The sequence below is a fragment of the Plectropomus leopardus genome, chromosome 3, assembly GCF_008729295.1.
Source record: "Plectropomus leopardus isolate mb chromosome 3, YSFRI_Pleo_2.0, whole genome shotgun sequence".
NCBI lineage: Eukaryota > Metazoa > Chordata > Actinopteri > Perciformes > Serranidae > Plectropomus > Plectropomus leopardus.
The window spans coordinates 7,450,732-7,476,653 of record NC_056465.1 but is presented as its reverse complement, the minus strand read 5'-3'; the positions used below and the strand labels follow the sequence as shown (position 1 = coordinate 7,476,653).

General features: G+C 37.2%; 1 protein-coding gene across 1 annotated transcript; it reads right to left on the bottom strand.

Annotated features, from left to right (window-relative positions):
• Nucleotides 1-768: 768 nt before the first annotated feature.
• rgs4 (regulator of G protein signaling 4) lies at nucleotides 769-8,109 on the bottom strand. Its single transcript, XM_042482054.1, has 5 exons — nucleotides 7,969-8,109; nucleotides 7,542-7,652; nucleotides 4,157-4,221; nucleotides 2,140-2,303; nucleotides 769-1,531 (listed from the first exon to the last, which is right to left on the bottom strand). The coding sequence occupies exons 1-5, from the start codon at nucleotides 8,010-8,012 to the stop codon at nucleotides 1,298-1,300; spliced, it is 618 nt and encodes a 205-aa protein (XP_042337988.1). The 5' UTR covers nucleotides 8,013-8,109; the 3' UTR covers nucleotides 769-1,297.
• Nucleotides 8,110-25,922: the final 17,813 nt, after the last annotated feature.

Sequence of the window (25,922 nt, the reverse complement as noted above, 5' to 3'; positions counted from 1 at the left end):
TGAAAGCATGCTTAAAACTCCTGCTTAAAATATACAAAGCCAACATTTGCACAATGCAGGGACCTCCTCACAAAGTCTGCACAGCACAGCCAGTTGTTACTATGGTTACACGCTGAGATAAACAGCAGTTTAGGGTCTGAAATACTCAAGGTGATGAGAGCATGGACATCAATATCATCCATCTGCTGTTGTACGAAAGTGTGATAAGTGAGAAGGAGTGGGCAGAAAATTGAGAAAAAGCTAATGAGTAGGAAACATTAAATTAGATATATAACTCAATATGAGGAAAAATGGGACTATCACGCACTGTCAATGAAGGCCATTGACAGATCATTACTGATCATCATAATTCAACACTGGATGTTTTTAAACACTGATACGTAGTCATCTTTACTTTTTAATGCTTATCACTGAATAATACCAATTTTGGTGTCTATGCTCTCAAAAATTCCAGTCAACCCTTTGAAAGGCAGTGAACGAATTAACAACACATGGCCCAAAAAATGGCATTAAATAAGTAAGAAGTTACAAGAAAATTAACAAAAAATAAGCAAAGCAAAGCAAAAGAAACAAAAAACACACAAGAAAAAATTAAAAAAATTTAAAAAAGCAGAAATTTAAAAAATACATATCCTTTCTTTCTGTAACAAAATGTAAAATTTATTATTAGAATGATTCTAAATAGTTTTTCAGACATTTGTTCCTATTTTTTCATACTTTTCTAATAATTCTTCCCCTTTTTTAAAACTAATTTTCAGGTCTTTTTTGTCACCTTTTACTCAATTTATGGGAGCTGGCCATTGCTTTTTTTCCCAATGCTTTTGAAAGAAATTAAATTTGCTCGTGTTTCAGATGGTTAGGTTGGGTCATTCCCAGAAAGAAAATGATATATCACTTTAACTTTTTTAACAAGTTTGCATCGTTATTGCTCAGATAAAACAAATGTCCACCGGCAGTAGGGTTGTTTGATTTTAAGTTGAAACATGATCAATCTAATTAGTCGATATCAGCCTTTGTGATTTTGAAAATTACATGACAGCTCATGATAAATGCAAAAATTGGAAAAATTCAAATAATTTGTATGTATATGCACATATGGCAGTTCTTTCAAGCATGTGCTATGACCAAAGACTTCCAGGAATTAAGGAGAAGTAAAAGTTTTATGAAAAAAACAACAAAAAAAACCTCTTAACCATATGTCACTTTAACCTTAAAGCCAACTTTTAAACAATTGTTTTCTCTATTCTATAATCTATATTTTCAGTCTTTGGCACCTTTTTCTAGTCTTCCACATTGTTTAGGCACCGCCAGTTAACGTCTGCTTTTTCTTTGTGCAGTCACAGTTTTTCTTCTCAGCATCAGTAGACTGTGTCTGGCACAGATCCTGGATCAGTTTGGAATTGAGGAAGCGTCTGTAGGAGTCTTTCTCCATCAAGGTGTAGATCATCTTCTGTGCCTCATTGAAGCAGGACGGGCAGGCGTTCTTGACATTCTGCCTCGTTTCCTCTCTCGTCGCCGCATCTAAGTTCACCTTAAATTACACCAAAAACAACGGTTAATGTACGTCAAGTATGTTTGTATTTCAAGAGCCTGAGCTTGTAATTTAAAATGTATGGAAAAATTCCAATTTCATATAAAAAAAACTAAATGCATCCTTTTCAAATATTAAAAGATTTTAATAGAAAAAAAATAAAAAGTCAAACTTCTTCCCTGTTTATTTAATTCTCCATTTTATTTTCAGAAAAGAGTAATCCTAAATGACTGAGTATTGTGCCTTCATTAGATACAGTAAGAAAATAATTGGATGGTTGTTATTAAAGCAGCATTTGCTTGAGCATATTCATAACTTTGCTGTCATAATCAGCTTCAAGTGTTCACTTCACTGAAGGAGAACATGCAGTTACATTAATAAGATTCCAAATAATGCCTCTGTGGTATGATTTAGGCTTTGAAACCATGTCAACTGTCTGTTTTTTTCCCCATTTTCTGTAGTTTTTGCTGTCTTAGTTTGTCTTTCTTGAGTCCTCTCTTGTTTTGTCTTCCCCGTTTTCCACTTTGTAACATTTTCTCAGAAAAGCTTTCTCTACTGTTACATCATATGTCACTGGTGTTACCATATGATTTGGATGAAGTCATTACCTCATTCGGAGCATCGGCCTCAACATGTTGCTGGTAGAGCCTCTTGGCTTTAGTCACCATCTCTGATGGTGTAGACTTCTTGTAGTCTTCGCAGGCAATCCAGAAGTCCAAGTTCTCCTCACTGAACTCTGACTTCAGGAAGCTGCCGAAAACCGTACGACCCTCTAACAGACAGAAAAAAAGAATTCTTTTTAATATCCCATCTACTAATACAGACGCATGAGTACACACATTGAAAAGGCCAATTCATGCTGTATTGAACAGAGGGTAATAAATTATGTAACATCATAAGGAACCAAAAAAAACAGTAGGTAGGTTTCCATCGCAGATTTGCGCAAAGCTTAAAATAAAACACAAGTGCGAGATGACTGCATTTCCATTGAGTGATGTTCTGCGACTTCTCCTCTCACAATAATATTCCAAGAAGCATGTTGATGGATGTTCAAAACATTAGCAGGTTTATTTCTGTTGCAGCCACCGCACTAGCCGTCATTATTTACAGTTGAAGGTGACATAGGCATGTTATGTGAGCGATAATCGAAAGACAAGCCCCTTTAACATGGGAGCGGGAGCGGCCACATATGAGGGATCTCTGGGAGGTAACAGTCCACGATCTCCCAGAGGAATTGTGGATTCAAAACTTCCAGATGATCTGCTCAACTTTTGAAGAGTTATGTGATGCAATGAAACCTCTTGTAGCTCTTGTTGCATTATGCCTGAGGTAACCTGTTCCTACCAACAAGCACATAGCCATAGCATCATGTGACCTATATAGCCAAAAACAGCGTTTCCATTGCCGTTTTGCCAAACGTGGCTTTTTTGAATCGCCTGAAATACCACCTCGTGAGAGCATAAAAACTTTTTTCAAAGTTGATGTGTTTTGAGTCGGCATATTTTATATTCGCAGTTTTAATTTGTGCAATTTGGGGGTTAATGGAAACCTAGTCTTGCCAAGTGTCCCTGGGGATTGCTTACATCTGGCATACTTATTTGCCATAAATGGTGTAGCAGAATCAGTCTCAACAATGATTACATGTATCCTGTCTCTCTACAAGAAGAGTGTTTTCCATCTGACCAATTAACGGAAAAGCACAGTCATATTTTTTATCAAATTAATTAGCTTCTAAAGTGCCACTGCTCCCAAATGCATGAGGACAGGTCACACAGAAGAGACCACTGAGGCCACGATAACATAAACAAAAGAATATCGAACGAATGAGAGCTGACAATGAAGTTGGGAAGGCGGAGCGTGGGGGATGATGCTGGGGGTCTGTGGATGAGGTCATGGAACGGAGCGGGTCAGAACGCAGCTGGCTCCCGAAAGGTCAGTGCTCCCATTTTGTGTCCATACACTTACACAGTGTAGCTCTCAGTGGGCTTATGCAGACACACACAGACACACACACACTCTGCACTGGTCAGCTTGCCCTGAGGGGCCACTGAGTAGTGCCTTGAGACACGTAGCAGAAGACCAGAGCATGAGAATGCGTCTGAGATTGTGTGTGTGTGTGTGTGTGTGTGTGTGTGTGTGTGTGTGCATTTGATTGGAATATTTGTGTCTCCCAGCCAAGTTTCCCTAACTTTCCTTTTATATCTGAGCTTGATGATGCCATTTAATCAGCACCGGTCAAAGGCCAACACATCATTTGCACTTCACTTATTTTATTTCTCATGTTGTGTCTTACAAAGAGTGAATAAAGAGGATGAGCATCACTTTTGGGATTGCCAAAAAAACTTAGTGAGAAATGTGGAGGTCAGGGCCTTGTCTGATAATATTCCCATGATTACAGCACAATCATGTTGCATGAGAATGATCATGTTTAGAATTTTTTTGGGAAATCCTGAGAGAGAATCTCCTGGAGATCTAATGAGTCAAGCATCCGCCTGATGGTTATTGTCAGTATTTTCATTATACATCATAGAATCAAAGTCCTTTGGGGTTGCTTTGGATTTGAATGCAACCTCATGAGGACTTTCTTTACTTCAGGCGTAACAAAAATTGTAACAGGCCACTTACTTTGACTGTTGATCACATTGCTGAAAGATTCCTTCCATTTCTCCACCTCAGCTGGAGTGGGCATCCTGAAACACAAAGAGAGGTTTTTAAATAATGTTGCACAGACTTTCATTGGGGAGTTTTGAAGAGAAGCTGCAATATGCATGCAGCCATTTATATGTAAACGAAACAGCAAATTAAAGAAATACATGTAAGTGCTGAGGGTGTGTAGAATGTGTTAGGATTTCTTTTTTTCTTTTTTTTTATCCTAAGCAGCATGTGTTTACATTGGGAATTCTGAATAAAACTATTGTATTGTTTACATGAATACAGTTTAATATAGTTATTGTTTTAGCATCATTCTCTCCATTGAATAGGTAGAAAAAACACCCTAATGGCTTCCTGTTATCCCACCTATACATTTTTTAAAAAGAAAACTGCATCTGAAATATTGTTCCCAAGATGTATGACATCACACTACTGCCTACCATACACTAGAAAACATTTTTTAAAAAACTGTTACAAGTACACATAATTTTAGAAACACGAGATAAAAGGTTGACAATATTTTTGTCAATTTGGCATCAATAAAATCTTTACAGATAAAGTATATTTATATGTTATATATTTTGAATTTTGCCACTTCAACTTGCTATCAGCCTCTATGGCTTAGCTGTGCAATTTAGTGGGAGGAGACTGTGGGAATGAGAGGCATACCTTTTGATAAATTATGAGTTCTCATTAAATTAAGTGCTAGTGTGTGAATCAGATACATGCTATATTAAACAGAGTCCTGTTCACTCCATAACTCCACCAGTTTCTCCTCCTTTTCCACGTTACAAGAGAACTTTTTCACTGTCATTTCTTCACCTTCATTGTTAATGTCTACCTGATTTAAAGCTTCCTGCTTGGTGCTGGAGAGAGCGCAGCTATTGGTTGTTGTTCATGTCACTAAACTTTAGCATTTGCAAGAGCGAAGACTTAAAACTGACAATAATATTGGAATGTCAACACAAGAAAAAGACTGACTGAAGAAAGCTCACACTGAGTTTTATGAACACCTTAGACCAAAGGGGCGTCATAGTGGGGGGGGGACTGACTACCCAGGGCCCAAGTGGGGAGGGGGCCCTTATTGGGCCTGAAATAAAAATTATTTTTTTATTTTCATTTTTTTCTCTTTGAGTAGTGACTGCAATAAATTAATTAAAATTGTCTGAATTAATGAACAAACATTCAGAATTCCTTTCTAGAAAAAATATTGAGTCTCTCTCAGAGGCCCCTCTCACATTTTTCAGGAGTGTAAAACAAAGTTATAGTTGTTTATTGCTTTTAATGGGTCATTGGGTAATGCAGGTGTGGTTATAACAATTGTACAGGGTTGGCTTGGGCTGTAGTGATGGGGCCCAACGAGATATGTTTTCATGGGGCCCAGAATTCCTGGCGACGCCCCTGATAGGAGCACACCAAGTGTTATAGGGAGTTTTACCTTTTGTTCTTCATGAATACAGCTAATCCAGAACCCAAATGCACCAATTACCCGATCAATACCAAATCTAATCACCCCACCAGCATGCGTCATCTGGCATTTACAAAGTAAAACCTTCAGTACAATAACACACTCTTAGAGATGTCAAAGACACAGCATTAATTAAGAGCTAAACTCCACTGGAAAAAAGTCATCTATATTCACATGCATCACTTGAATAATGCATGTCACAAAGGTTGTACAGAATGTCTTTGTGTTGTGGATGGCATGAGTGATGCTGCTGCTTCAGTTAAAGGAAAACTGAATATTGATTATGACTGTCTTTGAATGGACTGTAAGTGAAAAGGAAAGGTCAGCGTGAGTGTCGTGGTCATAAAGTACAGTGAGAGGTTTCCCAAGCACACGCAGCCCTGAGGTCATATCATCAACGCCCAACACAAGGCATAATGTGTTCTCTAGTAAATGTAATTTAATTTCAGAATCAATACTCTGCATCGTAATTATGTCACACTAATATTTATCATAAGCTCTTTATAGATTTTCTCCATGGTAACACAAACCAACACCTGCAAAATGATCACACATGAAAAGAGATGCAGGCGTTTTTAAAAATAAAACAAAGTGCCTCTGAACCAAATGGAAATTAGGCAGGAAATGATCTGTTTCCCTTTTCAATGCAGTGCGTCAATGCAAGATCTCTTTTCACATCAGTCTATTCATCTCTTTTCTCATCACCTCTTCATCTCTCTCCAAACAAACCTCATGCAACTGAAATGAAGCGATATCAAACACCTAAACAGCCAAGATCTTTCTCATTGACCTTCACTATAGGGTCAAAAAATGTCTTGCAAACTGGCTTGACTTTAAGTGTCAAAGACTTTAAGTCATTTAACCCTTTGAAAGCAGAGCAAATTGGTTCAATTTCTTTCAAAAACACGGTATAAAGGCAGTGAACAACTTGAAAAAACATGGCCCAAAAAACAGCAAGAAAATTCTAAAAAGAAATAAATAAAAGAAATAAAAATAAACACACAAAAAACAAACCGAGATGTAAAAAAACCCAAAAACAAACAATAGAATGAGCCCAAAAAAGTTTTTTAAACATTTTTTCTGTACTATATTTTTCAGCAAATCATTATAATAATTATCAATATAGTTTTTTTCTCCATATTTTTGTGATCATTTTCTAATAATTCCCCCTCATTTTGTGAAACTATATCAGATCTATTTCAGTAGTTTTTTCTTCATCACCTTTTACTAATTTCTTGCAGTTTGTGGAATATTTTTTACCAAGTTGCTCATTGCATTTTTTCCTATTTTCTGAGAGAAACTGCAGTGTTGAAAGGTTTTAAATCTCATGAAAGGTGTCTGAAAGCAGGGCAAGATAAGTAATATTGATCCAGGTTTCAAAGGTTTAATTAGTGATGAGTGACCTTTGGCCAAGAAAAAGATCATTTTTGGTCTTAATCAAGGTGAATAACAATCAAAATTGCCCTCAAACTCAAAATAATGAAGAAGAAAATATATAATATAAAATAAGTCCACACCTACAATGATTCAAGATAACTATTTTTTATATAATTGACAAATATATATAATAAAGCAGTATTTATCATTTTCATAACTGGTGACCTTTGTCCTCAAACTTGTTTCTAACACAACCACCCACGTCATATTTCCCCTAGTATTTCCCTGCGTAGTTCCTCCAGATGCAAATGCAATTTATGAATTCCTTTTAATGGAACGTGCTGTTCTCTACGGAGACATGAATGGAGGGGTTCCTGCTTTGATCATTATCCTTGTGATTGTGGTTCAAATCTATTTTTTTTTTTTTTGTTAGCTCCTGGAAGAGCGGCTCGATGTGACATCTGAAGAATACAAATAAACAAATATTTTCAAACAACAACAAATGAAACTAACTTTGCAGCAGCAGCGACAGCATCAGTCTTCTCTTTTATCTGCTTCTGATCTGCTGCCTGGGGTTCAGGCTTCTGGAGTAAGAAGCTTATTTTATGCTTGATGTCTTTGGCACTGTGGAGAGGCAGAGGAGAGGACAGTGAGGGAAATGCATTCAAGAGATTGCAGTTTGTTTGCATTCATAATATTGGCACAATTGACCAGCATACATGGAGATCTGCTTTATGTGAACAAGTGGTGAGCAGCTGGATCCTCCTTCTCTACACTGAACTGGTGTGAAATTATTTAGATAAATTTAAATAATAAGTATTTTACTTTTTTTAAAATCACAAAAGTCAGCATGTGTACACTGCTACATTTTTATATCTTAATTTATCAGGAATATATCAACACTTCTATCCACCTGTTGTTCAAACAAAATCAGTCTTACCTTTTCAAACATGTCGCAGGAAGTGTTGCAAGTCCTCTACACATGATGACCGTTACAGATCCAAAGTAAGTGCTTTTTTTGCAAAGGATGAGAGCGCCGGGAAGCAACAGTGTGTTTGCTGTTTGCTTGCAGCAGACTTTGTGTGTCAGACAGCAGGCTGCTGCTATCTCCACCCCCAGCTGTGGTTTTATACCTCCGGAGTGCTCGCTGACATCAAACTGACCAATCACATCAGGAGGAGAAAAAAAAATAGAGAGGGAAGGAGAGAGGCAGAGGGACTGGGGGAAATTTACAGCAGATGGGATTGTACGTAACCAAAACAAAAGGTGTTTTCCTTCTGAGGAATTACTGAAGTCATTCTGCTGTGGAAAAACAGAAAGCTGCATCGCACTAAGCAAAAAGAAAATCCAAGCTCAAATTGTGTCAGTCTGTGATTGTTCATTCAAAGAGGTATTTGCGAGAAAGTTTGTGGTTATTGGTAGATCCATTTTCCCTTCAAATACAGCAGTGAGAGGTCACAGTGCAGAAAGTAAAAGCTGTGCCCCTCAGTATAACACTTTATGTTCCAATTTCATGTTATATTTTAGCTGTATACTATATGTATATATGTGTGTGTGTGTGTGTGTGTGTGTGTGTGTGTGTGTGTGTGTCTGTGTCTGTCTCCGTTATAGTATTTTACCTTGTCTTCTTTGCAGTAATGGGACATATTGCAGTATGTTTTCTAGTGCAGTGGTTGACCCAGTCACAGAGTCAAGATTTCAGAGTCATTAGTCCACACATTATAAATTACCAAACATTCAATTTCATCCCACAAACCGTGAACAACACATTGGCGTAGAACACAAATGAATATAACATATTGCAAGAATAAACAGAAATGGTACTTCAAAATAAAAGCTCTATGCTGGAATTTCACTGTACCTCAAATTAACATGCCTTTATTTACAAACTTGACACATTCACAAGTTACTTGCAGCTTCAGAACTTCAGAAAAACACTGCTAATTTAACTTTATTGAAAGGGAGGGATTTTTCATCTTTTTTCTACCATAATCTTGTTGAATATGTAATATTTACTTATAAATATATTGTTTTTGAAGCTACTTTAGTATACAAAAAAAATACAGAGACCATGTGATTAATTTTGTCCTCCTGATGCTGTCTCACATTTGAAACTGAATTTACATTTGCAGCTATGAGTAGCTCAGCCATGTTTGCTTAGAAATAATTTGTAGTATGAAAATAGGACACAGCTCATATGTTGTGGCAAAAATGCATTTAAGTGTAATGTGCTCAAGCTGATGGTGGAGTATTTGGTATTTCTGCATTTTATAGTTGATTATGCATGTCAGACATCCGTCCGAAACATCCTCCTTGTTAAATATATAGGGATGTCATTTTATGTTTAAATAATCTTTAAATATCTGACCAGGTCTCACAAGAATAATGAACTTGGTCAGAGAGGGATGGACTCACAAATAAAATGAACAGGATCTGGCACAGCTGCTAAAAAAAACGATCCTTCTTTATCTGCTGCCAAGCAACAGTTCGAGGCTATCCAAATTTCCAACAACCACAAATCCACTCAGTCCAGCAGTTTGACGGTTTGAACTGTCCTCTGGAAGACTCTCCTCCTACTCTGTGTAAACACTACAATGTGAGCAAGACCTATTCTGACCTCGGAAGCTTGAAACAAGCATCCAAAACCAGCTCATAACGCAGCAAGGCAACCTTTAAGGGTCTGATTCCCACTGAGTCTATTTACCACCATGATGATTCCACATTATAACACATTACATGCTTGTTTTTTCACACTAAAGTTGTTTGACATATTTTGAGGCAAATTAAAAACAACTTGCTCTTGTCTTCATTCGTAGATGATAACTCAGTTGTCATCAAGTGGCCTGGGTAAGCTGATGGCAACTGAATTAACACCATAGCAATTGTGTGATCTCTATCAATAAATGAAAACCAGAAGATGCTGTTGAAGGCTTCTAAAAAAGCTACTGAATCAAAATGAAATTCCACACGCAATTAACAATGCATATGGTCAAACACGAACATAAATGTGAAGATGATTTTGAAAGAATAATATCAATTCCATGTAGAAATAAACAAAATGAAGTATAAAAATACTCAAAGTCACAAAAAACATCAAAGAAAATGTGTGTCACTGGAGGCTCTCTGGCAGTGCTGACAGCACAATGCAAAATCAATGCAATGGGAAATAGACTTGAATAAATGCAAAGTAATTTCTTGAACACTTCAACTGTTATCAGCCCATTAAATGGTTATTATTAGTTGTCATCAAAAGTATAGATTTGAGGTACTATGGTCATATTTATTATAATTGTTTGGCAGCAACCATAGTGGCCACAGTAATCATGATTGGAGCAAATGAGGAAGCCAGGTGCTGTAGTATAAAGAGCATCAGGTGGATGGATGGTTCAAACGAATACAGAACTTTCACCCATGAGACTACTGTTTGTGTCCCATGTGAAAGTAAGAGTCAATGTTTAGTTATTTTAACGTAAACAAGGTAACTTACATAATGCACTAAACAAGTAATTTAGCTTACATGACTTATGTTAGTCAACTAACGTTGTTTTATCCCAAACTATGTTCTTTTACATAACCTAGCAAAGTTGTTTTGGTGCCTGAACCTAACCAAATGCCTTCTAACATTTGAAACACACCGTCTGGCCTATTTTGCTTGTTTAAAGCAATAAAATGATGGGTGATAACCACTGATAATGGCCACTCAATGGGCTGACAAAAATTGAAAACAGTGAATAGGCACTGACAAATAATATTTTCCTAACAAAAGGGGCACCAGATCTTTAGGAAGGCAGTCACAAGCCTTATGTTTTATTTTTTAGGTTGTACAAAGCTATGAAGCTCCTGCATTACTTGCTATAAAACGGGATCACCACAAATCATGTTGCTGCCACTGTCTCATGTACTGTAAGATTCCAAGTTTGTTGCAGCTTTATGCACTGCAACACTGTCAGGGGAATGAATAGCTTGCAAAGACGCAAATGACAGATTACTGTACAAATTAAATATCAAATAAATAACTGAGACCTATGTCACAGCTGAAGTACACCAATTAGGAAGCACTTGAATCCTCACATCATCATCCCTCATCACTTCATTCATTGAGGTGCTGTGAAGCCTCTCAGAGAGAACAAGCTGTGCAGATTGCTTTAATCTGCTTATTCCTCTCAACCAGAGAGAACAAACTGATTCAACATCTGCAGCCTCACTCACAGCTAATAAATAAATGCGATAGATTAAGCTATGGGTATGCAGATGTAAATTCAAAGTCTGGTGAAAAACTCTTTTATAAGCACACACATGAAAGCAAGCATCACTCCCTCTTTACTTCTCTCTGTCTCCAAGTGGCTCTTTTACTTGTGACCTCATATCTAAATCTGTAGCCCTGAACAGTATTTTTCTTTTTATCTGATGTCTAAAAGCAGCTTGGATTGTTTTCTCAAAGTGATCTAAGAGCAGCTGGAACAGAAACGTACCTTTCTGATTTGTAGCCAACATATGAAGGCATTTAAAGCATGTAGTGCTGCCAAAGGTCCCCTTTTAAAAGAGGATTGAATAATTTGGCAAATATAAAAATAAATGAGTGCAATCAGAGAAGAGGCCATGATGGTTGTTTGGCAAATGATCTTCTGAATGATTAACACTACCTGAAGTATTCAGACCCACTGAGTAATAATAGACTACCACACCATCAACCCGTTCTCATTCCGAAGTGGGAAAATACTGCTGCTTGGTCCATGATTTCCACATCAGATGTTGACGGAGAAAGAAAAGCATCTTTTCATGGCGTTATGATATGCCCTTGGACTGTGTCAGTTTGAAACACTGTTGAATAAAAAAATAATTTAAGGGGCTGGAATGTCCATATAGAGCACAGGGAAGGAGCGATGGATGGTCCAACAAACCCCACTCTTTCACCTGGGAGCCTGCTTTTTGCTTCCTGTATGAACCATGATGAGCTTTTTCAAATCTAACTACGTACTTTTTTCGCTTTTTGTACATGAGGTGTTTTACCGATGTTGGAAGTTTATTTTGAAAGAGACTGCATGCATCAAACAAATAGAAACTGTACATTTCCTGTGAAAAAGGAAGTGTATTTTCAGTAGACGCTATGCATGTAACAGGGGTATATTGACAAGGCATCCTGTAACGTCAATATATCTGTATATCTAGGACATCATATTTGGAAATGAAAGTTAACTGACCAGAAAAAAAGCCCGGCTTTCAGCTTTATGACTGTGCATTTTCCAGCTCATCTAAAATGATTTGTAAACATTTGAATTCAACAGATTTTGGGATAAGTGGTTTTCACTGGACAGGGAGAGGAAGAAATTTGTAATCTGACAAATAAGTATAACTGACAGACAAATGTTATGGAGTAAAAAATACAGTTGTTGTCTCTGAGATATAGTGGAGTAGAAGTAAAAGGTAGCATAGAATGAAGATACTCAGGTGCTGTACAAATTGGAGGTACTTTTTCCAGAACACAGGACAAGTGATTCACAGATGAATGCTGTCGCAGACAAATAAAAAAAAAATTCCGTTATATTTTTACATTGTGAAAGGTGATTTTGGTGTTTTGCTGTCAGTAAGAGGCTGATTGTAAATTTTGTCTTGCAATCACCTGTTGCTAACCTGCTCTCATCCAGACAGCAGGATCTGATTAGACACCAGAGGCCAGGCATACACAGCAGCAAGGTGATGATGGCTCTGTGTGTTCTGGGTGCACTCACATTGCAACTGAGAGGCCAACCCCATCTCAGCATGTGCTGCAGCAGTTTCACACAGATATTCAATCGTTATGAAAGACCTGTTGATTGACAGTAAGACAAAACCCATAACCCTAACCGCAACGTTAACTCCAGCCAAAAGAGAGACAAAAATGATACTTGCAAGAGACAAATATATTCTATTCATAGTAACAATTGCAATACATTTGCCTTAATACATATTTAGCTAATGCACTTTGTATTTGTATGCTCTGATGAAGGTCTGGTGAAGAGTTTAGAATAAAGCAAAACAATGCATAGATGTAAAGGAAACCTTTTTTACCGGTTTGGACTTAATATTTCCAGCACATGGTCAAGATGAAGCCGTCTAGAGCTTCGATTGTCCTGCAGTCAGTATGTGTTTGAAAGTTACTCTGCAGGGAATCGTTTGACCTTCAAAATGACACTTCTCAGTCAGCAACAGGGTGACTGCTCTCTGCTTAATGGATTATCACAACATAGCACACCTTCATTGCCCTGAGGTGAAAAAACACACACTGACCAGACAGGTCCTCAAACCCAAAAAACAAAATAGGTCAGTTGCTCCCAAAACGATCCACATGGTTATTTTCTGAACTGGCTATGTTAAGGTTAAGGTACCTTTGCATCTTGGTTCATGTTAGAGAGGAGATCATGTCAAACATTTTTACATGTATGGTATTGTATTCATATTAGCTCACCATATGTATAACTGAGAGTCAGCTTTCAATTTTAGTGGTATGCCTTATCACTTAATATTTGTCCTTTCTGCTAATGCAATAGAATGTTTGATAAAAAATCTCTCTAAATACTTAAATACTTTGAATAAATAGGGTAATAGTGGTGAATTCTACTAAAAGGGAAAATGTTGGTATTGTACCTTTCTGCAAACCACAAATATGTTATATTTGTACATTTCATACATATAATATCCACATTTTTAAAGTGATGTATATGAGCTTAGATTGTCATCAGGGTTGGAGGGGATGGCGAATGGCAAGATGCAGAAAATTGCAGAAAATTAACCCCAACAAACAACAAAATCAGTTGTTTTCTAGCGAGTCATTGCTGTGTCTTCCATAAGCTTTTTAGGAACCAAAGAGACATCACTGCATTTCCAGCTAAAATTGTGCATTTATGTCTGAACTTAACCATCCAGTTATTACAGCGTTGTTGAAACATAAAATTTCAATATATTATCTTCATAATAATGTACAAATGTCACATATCCAACTTTTTGCTGAAACATACATTTATTTTGGCGACTGAGCTGACTAAGATATTAAAAGATACAACTATGTATTGTCTTGCATAGTTGTTGGCATATCTATTTGTTTTTAAGTTCTGTTTTTACTACATTGCAGTTTGCACATGTCCTGCGACTGTTTTGTGCACTCTTATTACCTGATATATTGTATCATTTTGTTCAATAGTAATCAGAGCCTGTAATGTATCATGGCATCAAAATGTATTTATATTCTATGTACCTCTGGCATTAGGGTAAACAAAAACAAAAATGGGATTTTGCGGGGAAAAAAACTGATAATTCTAAAATTATGTTGAATCTTGAAAATGTTTAAATTAAAAAACTTGAGTTAAGTGCAGCTTTAATTGTATTGATATTCAGAATAACCTTGTCTGTAGGTCATGTCAGGGTAATTAGCCTCCAGTGCCAATGGTGTTTATACAGAATCAGAGAAAATCTTTCTTTTGTGTTTTGCACTGGAGCTTTTCAGCAAATTGTTTCCAAAGCAAAACATCACATCCAACTTGTTACTGCAAGTTGCTGTTTCGACCAAAACAGGATAGCTGTTAAGAATAGCAACACTACAAGCTATTTCAGGTTACAATCAACACAGCTTAAAAAGCAATGAGTTTATGGTGTGCAGGTGAGGGCTGAGTCACATTTACGGTTTTATTTATGGCTCTAAAGGTCAAGAAGAGCCAAGGCAGCATCAGAGCGGAGGATATGGACCCTAATAAACCACATAAGGCGACAGGGAATAGGCTTCTTAAAGTGGTTTGGTCTCAATAAATGCTCCTGCTCATGCCTCTCCTCATTTCCACTGATCTCACAGCTCCTCTGAGGAGGGACGGTAGAGCCCTCCAGAAGCCATCTCCTTCATTCCCATCAGTTAGATAGAGGACAGCCAGTAAAGGATAATTGCATGCCTCATATGGTTAAGAGCTGCATCTGTCATCATAAGAGACACTCAACAGGTGAAACTGTCAGGCTGAATGTGGAAATTAAAGGAGGGCAGCGAACAGTCGCAGTCTGACATCATTATTCCATCTTGACTTGGCATGTTTACTGTCCTCTTTTTACACTCAGCTCTTGAGAAAATGTCTATTTCCGCATATTCATTACCGCAGTTTTTATAGCAGCAGGGCCAGCAGAGCAGGATGCACCCCTTCACCCCTCTTTGCTTCAGGACGGCACCTCCACCATGACAACATGGTCCATATGTCTCCCCCTCCTACCCCTTCACCTTCTTTTGGATGAGAAACATAGAAATTAATGTATGGGTAAGAAAATGTGGTTTTAATGGTCGAGAAAGCTGGTTATTATTGTCCTGCACCCAAAAGAAATAAATAGTTGGGTAAACAGAATAAAATTATGGAAAGTATTTCCACCTGATTAAAATGCAAGAAACTGTTCTGAAGAGTTAAGAGTTAATTTAACACACCTACTAAGGTAGATCTGACTTGATTTTCTTGGACCATTTAAACTTATATAGTAAGATTACCTGTGATTTAATTTAATAATTCTTACGACTAATTTATTTTTTTCATTCATTCATTGTGCATAACCACTTGTCCTCCTAAGGGTTGGAGGTAGGTACTTTAACAAAGGGATGACAAAAAAACATAGTGGTTCTAAACAGTCCTATTGGTACCATCCAGCACTTTCGACAATGGCAACGTAAAAATAGCCATTCTAATGTGTAACAAACTCAACTGAACTCAACTGAACTTCTTGATGGAAATGAGGCTGTAACATCACTAGGCATTCGACCGGTGAAGTCTGAGTAACTTTAGGTTGTAATGCTTTACTTTCTCTATTCCATCTTTCTTCTTCTTTCCTATTTCCAGCTGTTTCATGACATGGCTATAGTTGTGTGATGGCTGAAAGTGAAAGTAGTAATTTTCAAGTCAACAAAGATTCACTCCGACATCATGCAGGCTCCTCCAACCCAACCCCTCCACATAAGGACAGAGAGAGAACTACAGCAGTTGTTTCATGAAAACTGTTAAGAGTTTCATATGGCATGACAGTTTAAATACTGGCTGACTCCAAAAATAAAAGCTTGCTCAGGGATTACTGTAAAGGTTGCTTTCATTATGCGCCCTCAACTGTGACAATTAGCATATCGAACCCAAACAAAGATGCAGACTTATCCAGCTTTCGGTAAATGACCCATAGCAATGATGCTGGTGCAGCTGGAGAGAGAAGGCTGCTGCTGTGATTGTTTGTTTATAGGCCTCATCAGTTGTCCGGTCATGGCGGGCCATAATGAGCTGTGATGAAGCTACGTGTGGAACAGCACACAGGTTGAGATACCTATCAGAGCTGCTGTTGTTGGGTGGCCGCATTCACATCTTTGATCTAACGTGGTGACAGCGAGATGATGAATGAGTCACCGAGTTGTGAGTGTTTGTGTGTGTGCTTCAGTCTGTATTATGTTTATGTTCTTGGTGTTTTTGTGTATTTGTGGAGGAAGATGAAGTGCTCGCAGAGTGTTTTGTCTCTTGTCGAGAAGTCATGAACACCTGGTTTAATGGGAGCCTCTCTGACCATGTGACAAACGATTTGACACTGATAAATATGTATACACAAGATCATACTCTTCCTTTTTTGGCTTGAAAGCTTAAGATAAAAATCCACATAAAGCCTTATAAGGTCCAGCAGTAATCCTTTCACAGCTCTGTCTGCATTAAAAATGACATTTACTAGACTCACTTTTGTCAGTTTTTTCTTTATGTGGAAATACATCAGTTGAAAAATTTTAAGTGAAAAAAAATGCATCCCGTTTCCACTGAATCTGATTTGCAAATAAAAGAATTCAACTTTGATTTTCACCAAGTCCTCACCAGCTTGACCTTAAACCAAACTGATCCAACGAAGTTACTGTTGTATAATATATAGACATAATCACACACATGTCCTTTCTATAAATATCATTACATCTGCGGTTATGTTATATAAACATTGAATATTACAGATGGACCACGGGCCCCTCTAGAGACAAAGACTGCAAGTCTGCAGATAGCCTGTAAGTGTTTTCGGGAGCTATAATGTGACCATGTCACAGCCACAGGCCACAGATGTTCTGCTGGATGGTCTGTGTAATAATAAACGTCAGGCTCTCATGACAGGAAGAAGAAAGAAAGGAACCTCTGCTTTTTATAATAATGTCAGAGCACATATGGTTTATTACACATCCAACATGTTTTTAATAGCAGAAGACAGTCTGTCAGATGTTGTATTTCTGCTTACTAGTGTAATATATCAGCAGTAAATATGCCGGTTGAAAGAAAGTAAATAACTCATGGTGCTTTATATGTATTTATCTTCTGTATTTTGGGTTTCATCATGGCCTATCTGCTATCTGAGGACTTACAAAGTTCTGTATATCCTAAAATCTTGAAAATTTAAACCCTTTGTCTGCAACATGAGCTGTAAGTAAATTAACAAAATTATATCCATCCTTTTTTATATCTGCTCTGCTGGGAAAAACGTTTTAAAATTCTATAGCCTGCATAATACAATAATAGCCTTGTAAAGTCAAACCAGAAAGTGGCAAAGCAAAGTTCACCATGCATCCTCACCAAACATGCAATGCTTAGAAGCTTGCTGACTAAGGTCTCAGGGTCAGTGGGTAACTCACTGATGAGCTCATTGCAATTTGCAGTTGTTAGCTTTAGCGCACTGATGTGTCATTAAGTTCACACAGCTTGTTTACGTGTGAGCATGCATGCGCATGTTTCAGAGAGTACTTGTGTCATTTGTTTATTTACTGCCATTAAAATGGTCACACCAAGTCCTCCATTAGCCAGGCATGAGGTGTGTACTCTGGAACATTAAGCTGCAGTCAGTTTGTTATGGCAAATTCTATTTTTAGGCCATTTTCCTCTAAACCCTGGGTTTTCAACATGAGCCCTAGTGGGGTCAGAGTTACTTTAAAAACATGTTTCAAAAAGTTAAATGGGTCTGAAAATACACATGAAGTGTACAAACATTCTTGTTAGCCAATGTGGATTGTTTTATAACTTTTAAAACAACTGAAATTTTATACAGTACATGTAGTAGAGGGTCCTTGCTCTGTTTCTCTTTCAAAACGTTGAGGGCCTCTGCTCAAAAGTGTGGTTCATCTTCACACTAAAAGGTCCAGTGAGAAGGATTTAGGGGCTGAAAATGTTTTCAGTTGTATTTAATCACCTAAAACGAAGAATAATTGTGTTTTTGTTCGCTTAGAATGAGACGTTTATATCTGCTTATGGAGCGGGTTGTCTTCCACAGAGTCTGCTGTGTTGTTCTACAGTGGCCCCGTGCATACAAACTAAACACTGACTCTAGATAGGGTTATTCCTGCTTTTGAAGTGGTCACCACAGCTCTCCTAAATGCTCGGCACACAGTTGAAGATTTAGTTGGTTGCAATCTGAAACCTTACCACTAGATGTCACTTAATCCTACACACTGGACCTTAAAGCAGAGAAACAGCATTTTAGACAACAGTGTGGACTTAATTTGGAAATGAACTTTGATAGGTAGAAAACCTACAAGATAAAAAAAGAAACAACAAAAAAGGATTTTAATTCGCATTCACCAGCCACAATTTATCTTGATAGTTATGTGACAATATTGCACACCACTTGGATTTCCTGAATGATGATGACAATGTTAAACACTGTCTTCAGTGTTACAATTAACATCCTCACTCTTTGCTGCAGGGATTAGCTTTTTGAACATCTATGTTCTGTTGTTCTATAATGATTCACTGTCAGCATGACTTTGTAGACAGTGCACTAAACAAAAATTACTGGCCTTCCAGAGTCAAAATGCATATTCATGCACACACCTAAGAATGTCACAGTAATAGTATAAAGAAACAGTAAGTCAGCAAGTCAATTTTGCCAACCCCTATGAATTATGTAGGCAGTCTGTGGTCAGTCAGTAACAACATGTACCGTTCAGGTTCATAAAATCAGACTGGTGGTTACATCCTTTAAAGGAAATTTTAATACAGAATCACATGGCAGATACCTGCACCTGTACAGCCTTTATAGGTTGAAACTTTGGCAGGTGAAAAAAATATTCAAATCGATCCTTGCCTTAAATACAAAGAGTAGCCTCTGTAATCGACTGTTAACACGATGAAGGTGCATTAATTAATATTTGGCCACTATCTTTAATAAACTGTCAGATGCACAGCTCAAAGATATTATCACCTTATTAAGTTGGTATGGATAATGTGTTTAGAAAAGGTTGCTTTCATTGCACACTCTGCAAACACAGAGCAACACTGGCATTTATTTGGATCTGGATTTTGTCCACATGATAAGTCTAATATTAATTTCTCCTTTAGCTTTGGTTAGGTGTCCTCCAACTTTGGAGACAGAAGTTTGCCACTTTTACTACTACATGTTTGGCTTAAACAACTCCCAGCCACCAAAATAGTGGGGGTTGAAGAGATTGGTGAGACTGAAGTATACAATGAAATTAAATAATTAGAAAAAAAAAATTTTTTATTTTTTTAAATACTTTTAGAAATGTCAGAAGTCCTTATCCAGGGATCACAAGACTTCACCTGAAAAGGGAAAAGCAGATCAAGTGCTCCTGCCTGAGAAGGACACACCCCCCTCAGGTGAAGAACATTGCTCTTTTGCTTTTGAACTCTGAACTTGGACTCTTGTCTCCTCCATGGTTCTCCAAGACACTCTAGCATATCCCCTAACCATCAGACTTAGAATCTGACAATGCAACTGCAGCTATATTTATGAGCATATTATGTTGAATGTGCAATGGAGATTTGATAATACTCATCCTCACAAAGTGAAACACTGCATAGATCTAAGTGTAGTGGAATCTTTGCTATTAATTTGGACTCATTGATGCTTCCATTACCTTTGTCAAGATTGAGTTGAGCCCAGCATTGGTCATTCTGCATAATATTCATGGTCAAGCATCATATAAATGTAGCGGAGGGAAAAAAAAACTCAAAACAACTCAATATTGGTATGTAAACTGCATGCGTGCATGCATGCGTGCGTGCGTGTGTGGTTATGACCTGCTGTATAGGGCTCTCACTGAACTTTGCTGTATGTCCTTGAGGGAGGACTGACCCACCAGCACAGTGAGCATTTAATCCCACAGGGTCAGCAAGCACAGAGCAGGGATGGGAAATAACAGAACCCAATGTACAGCTTACATACCCACCTGAACCATGTAACACCCGTTTGTTTATTCTTTAACAATTTAAGTGGTGGACACAAATCTATTACTTTAGTTATCTAAATCAGTAAACAAGAAAAAGACCTTGAAAAAAGTGCTGAAATAATAATAATTCTTTAAGTTAATTTGAAATATATAATTATTTTCCTATAGCTTTTTAATAGAAAATTTTCAAATTTGCTAATTTTCTACAGTTTTGGGAAACATTTTGTTCAAAAGAAAGTAAACCTATTCGCGAGTTTGAATGTTTAAATACTTGCAAAGGAGTCTGAACACAGCACAAGAAAGTGATGTTGATCTAAATTTAAAAGGGGCAAATATTTAAACACAGTAATCCTAGTATTGGTGCTGGGAAAATACAGGCAGCTCCTAGTCAAAGTCCCAAAACAAATGTCCTTTAATTATTTGCATTCCTCTCTTTAGCTGTTGAGAAATCTAAATTCATTATGCCATAAACCATATGTGACACTGAGAACTGCTCAGATCTGAGGCGAAATGTGGTGCTTTTTGCACACTCTCCCAAGAGCAGTGAGACCTGAAGGTCAGATGAGATAAAGTGTTTCTTGGTCACAACCCTCGACCAAGAGCCACCTTTGTTCCTCATCTTCCCCTAACATATTCTTCTTCTCCTGCACTGGTTACAGCCCTCTGATGTGAATCACTGTGGATAAATCAACCAATCGGTGACATCAGACATGGATGTTCTCAGTGTGTGAGGTGATGATATGTGGTCACGTGGTCATTGAGGCAACTGCAGTGGGATAAAGTCATATGTAGTGTTGATTGAATGCGTTTGTCTAAGTAAATATCTGTATATAATACATGTCGCTTATCTTCTGAAAATCTCACTTTAAGTTTGCATTGTTGGTGTGTTATACATGTACGGTATATATGTGTAAATATTCCCAATCTCTTTCCCTGAACACAATAATCTTTTCATTCATATATTCTGAACTAGTTATGGCCTCCTCAACTTCCACTGAAGTTCCATACTGAGTGCTTCTGTGTGAGTGTCAGTGGTTGGTTTGATGTTGCAGTATACTGTAGCACCACCTTGTGTCTTATGTAAGACAGTGTATGCTCACACAGATCTGACACTCCTAGAAAAGAGCACTTGGCTGATTGTCGTCCTCTATCTTTTATGTACTTGTCACACTGTCATGAACATATACGTGTAGTCACAACGCTGACAGGCCTTTGGCATGTGTTACATAAGAGGAATACTTGGACAGCTTTGCTACTCTCAAATTCTAACTGCAAAGACAAAAAAGAGTTCAGGTGAAAAACATATGTTGTTACATAAATTAAAAGTTTATTTTGTGTAGACTCAGCTTGTTAGGCTGAGCTTATCAGTCTCACCTCCCTGTATAAAACATCCTACTGTTCATAGGATGTGAGAATGTTTTATATGTTGTCTTGGTAGCATGCTAATGCTAAAAATCAATGCAGCAGAGGCTAACATTTTTAGTCCTAAGTATGAAGCAATCTTAAAAAATAGTGAATCCCTCTAATGCATCTTGGTAGCAGTGACGGATTCAGGCTGTCTGAGTGGCAGGGCCCCAAAAGAAAGGCACTATTGCAGATGAAGTTTTCTGACGCTTCTGCTGCATTTTTTTGTTTGTTTGTTTCTCAAACTTGAGTGCACCAAGGGCGGCAGCCACATTATAGCATCTTTTTTAGATCCTCCCTGGCAAGTTATAATAACACTAACTGCTTTCAGCTTCTCCTAAGCCCTTGCAGAAACTCAGGTGATGTCACTGGAGTAACGTTCTCATACTTGACTTTGGTGACCACTTCTTCTTGTTCCCATATATGTGGAAAACACTCATTACTGCAGAAGATATCATAGAACTGCTTTTAGAGGCTAAACAGTACTCCCAGTGATCTGTAAACTGACATTTATGTGTACAATTGGTGGAGTGCCGTTTACACAATCATGTGAGCATGATGGCATGTTGGGTCATCTGCTACATAACATTATTTCCTGGCATGAAATGAAGTGTTGGACAAGTGGAAATTTTTAACATGTTGATCCTTGATGCTAAATTTACTATCAGGACATCATAAAACTCAGTGGGAGCCTCTGGGGCACTGTTAATGTCTGTGACATCCATAGCATTTCTGCAGTCTATCTAACAGTTGTAAAGATAGGACGTATTTAAACATTAAAAGTAATATATAGAGTAAGAAGCAACAGCTTTCAAAATTCCTATCTGTCAAATAACTGTGACTGACAAATAAATGCAATTAAGTAAAAAACAAAATTCTTCCTATAATGTTATGGCATAGAAGTAGGATAAAAATAGAAATGTCGGTTCCAAGTTCCAAATAGGCTGTAAGCAAATATACTGAAATGTTTCAACATGTACTGAAAAGTAACTAAATGTTAAGCAAATAAATCAACCGACAATTACTAGAAAATGAACCTTAAACCCACACACAGCTTTAACCTGTGCAGAACAGAAGTCTGGGCTAGCTGGGAATATTCCCACAAACATTTACTAATGTTACCTACAAGTTGCAATACTGTTCGGGTTCAGGTTCACGTTACTGTTTTAAAGAAAACATTTTATGTGACATTTTAACTGCAACACTCTAAAAATGTCTTGGGGATGTTAAGAGGTGACAGATCACAGAATGTTCTTTTATTAAACTGTTCTCAAAATGTCAAATAAGAACAAAGGAAGGACATTTTCAAAGCAACATTCAGAACATGTAATTGAGGCCTAAGATTACAGAACTTTTTTTAATGAAACATTCCTGTAATGTGATATTTGAACAAAATATTAAATATTTAACATATTTATGAAGTTAATGGGAAAAATTCCCTTAACTAAAAGAAAACTTGCCATTCTCAGAACATTTTTAGAACCAAAACTTGCCCCTTTTACATTTTTAGCCTTGTCCTATGCGTTAACTAGTTCGGCCTATGTCTTTTGTATTTGAATCATCACAGGTCCCTGCATGCCTTAATACATGTCAAAAAGTTCAAAACACATTACAGCACTTGAGGTCCCTCTTTTCTAATCTGAAGCTCTTTTTCAGAGTTTTTGCTGAGTTCCAGCAATGGTCTGTGTCATTGCCCTAAAAGTCATGACCCTCCTGAAAACAAATGCAAATTAAAGTAACAAATATGTCAAGGTTTAGAGGAACTATAATACCCTTTCGGAGAGTTAAAATGACTTTGAATGACCAGAAACAATATGTCACCCTTCACCTCCTTGACTTGGGTCCAGCTCTGAGTGCATGTTATGCTCATGTTGAGATTTTTTAAACTATTATTGTAGTTTTCATTGCCACTTGACCTTAACAGGATATGCACTGATTTGCTGTTGAAACAGTTTGCATATTGCAAGGCAGACAATCATTTAATTTGAATGTGTGGTTGTGTCCCAACAATTCTGTGTCTTACGTAAGTGTACCTGACATACATTGCAACACAGCAGTTGCACAGGAATAATCAATTTTTAGCCTGGGTATGCCATGGATTGTTTATTTTCTTATGACAAAGGTCAAATGTTTTAACTATCACTGATGTGCTTGCACTAACAACAGAAAATCTCTTTACCTTCAGTACAGCAACTGATCTTTGAGGACCAAATAAATTTAGAGGTGATTTGGGGTTAAAGCTCTTGAATGCTCTGAAGCGTAACATTTTCATTCCCTCTCCTTTAATATATATATATATATATATATATATATGTGTGTGTGTGTGTGTGTTTTATATATATGTGTGTATGCGTGTGTGTGTGTGTGTGTGTACAATTGGTGGAGTGCCGTTTACACAATCATGTATATATATATATATATATATATATATATATATATATATATATATATATGCGGGGGTTAACTTTATGTATATATATATATACATAAAGTTAAAGTTAAGCAACTGAAAGTATTTGGTTAAGGAAAGATAGAGGAAAATTGTGGTCAAATACTAAATGTAAAGGCTAAAATGAGACACAAACCTAGGTCACTAAAGCAGTTTTACAGTACTTCCACCACTCAGCCTTTTACATCCTTAATTTGTGCTGCACTACATAAACATCGCGCTACAACAGGTCGCTGAATGACCAAAGAAAGTTGCCATGGGGCAAAAGTAGGCTAATTCAGAACAATTTGGTTTGTGTAGGTATCTACTATAGGCTAATACATACTGGTGGAAGAATCATATGACTTGAACCAAAATGAACCAAAACATGTAAAATTAACAAAAAAAGAAAGAAAAAAATATTAAAAGTCCTACATTTGAAATCCTGCTCAACTAGGAAAGTATTATTGAGAAAATGTGTTTTCAGAATCAAAGATAAAATGCCTGCTGTGCATACCAGCAGTTCAAAGGGTCCAATGGATGAATTTGCACACAATATTGATGCAATTCCAAATGCTAAGAGTTGAAGGGTTACAGAAGAAAGTTAAATAGTGAGTAGCCTGTGTCATGTTAAATGCTGTTTTAGAGGTTTTCATTCATTTAATTTAAAACTCAGGAAAATGCATTGGGGGAGAACCCTCAGTTTCACTGGTGCTGAGATTCATACAATAACTACAAGTACAACTTAAAAATGAAAAAAAAAGAAATTAAAAAAGAATAAATGGCTTCATCATTTAAAAAACAGACACACTGACAAAAAAACAATCACTGATAAAGAGAGGAAAACTGCTTCAACATTCTTTTTCTAGTAAATAATGGAATGTATGATTTATTTCTGAAAAGAACGTCTAATTTTGCGAGTATGTTTTCCAAAGAACCTCCTGCTGCACTCTCTCTATTATGGTATTTTTAACAGATTGAAGTTCAAAATTACCACAGTCAATATTTCTTGCATTCAAAAACAACATCGATTTATCTTTGCATAGTTTAAGACCAGTTTCAAATTATAAAGAACAAGAATAAGGAATGATGTAATCTGTGTGAAGATAAAAGCTACATTTGTACAATACAAAGGTAGTGTTATTAAATAAATGGCAACTAATAGTGGACCAAGGACAGGACCCTGGGGAGCTCCCTTTGTGATGGGGAGAAAAGAGAACTGAAAATTACCTGTTTTGACACACTGCAATCTAAATCTGTCCCATTGTGGAGACTTAATTTACACTTTTCAATCCTAAAAATTCACATATGAGAAAAATCTGAGGTCACTACAGCTACTTAGTATTCTGCTGTACCAAGATATAATCAAGTCATGAGGTTTTGATGCATTTATTGATGATAACAGTGAGTTGATACTGCTTTGGTCAGCTGGTAGCGTAGCTTTACAATGAGCATTGTGTTTGAATGGACTTCTGAATACTCAGTTTGATTACTTCATTTTATTCTTTAACTTTTAGATAACAACTGTGTTATCGTACCTTGTTAATGCAGCTCTTCTGAACAATGTTTCAGAGAGTGGATCAAGTTACTTTACAGTCCACTGACTGAGCCCAGAGAGGAGAGCAGGACTGCAGGGGCCGATTATCTCCAGACTGATAAGCTCCATTTTGCAAGTCCTCACAGCAGCTGATTAGTCAGCAGATAGATCAACTGATGCAGCATTCCCACATATGACCATGTGTTTAAGGAGGGGGTGGGGGTCAATGGTTATGTTTATCTGAGATAACAGGAGGGGAGGTGGGGTTTTTTTGGACAGAGTCGGTCTGCTTACAGTAAACAGCAGCAGGATATAAAAGATAACCCCCATCCCTCTCCAGGC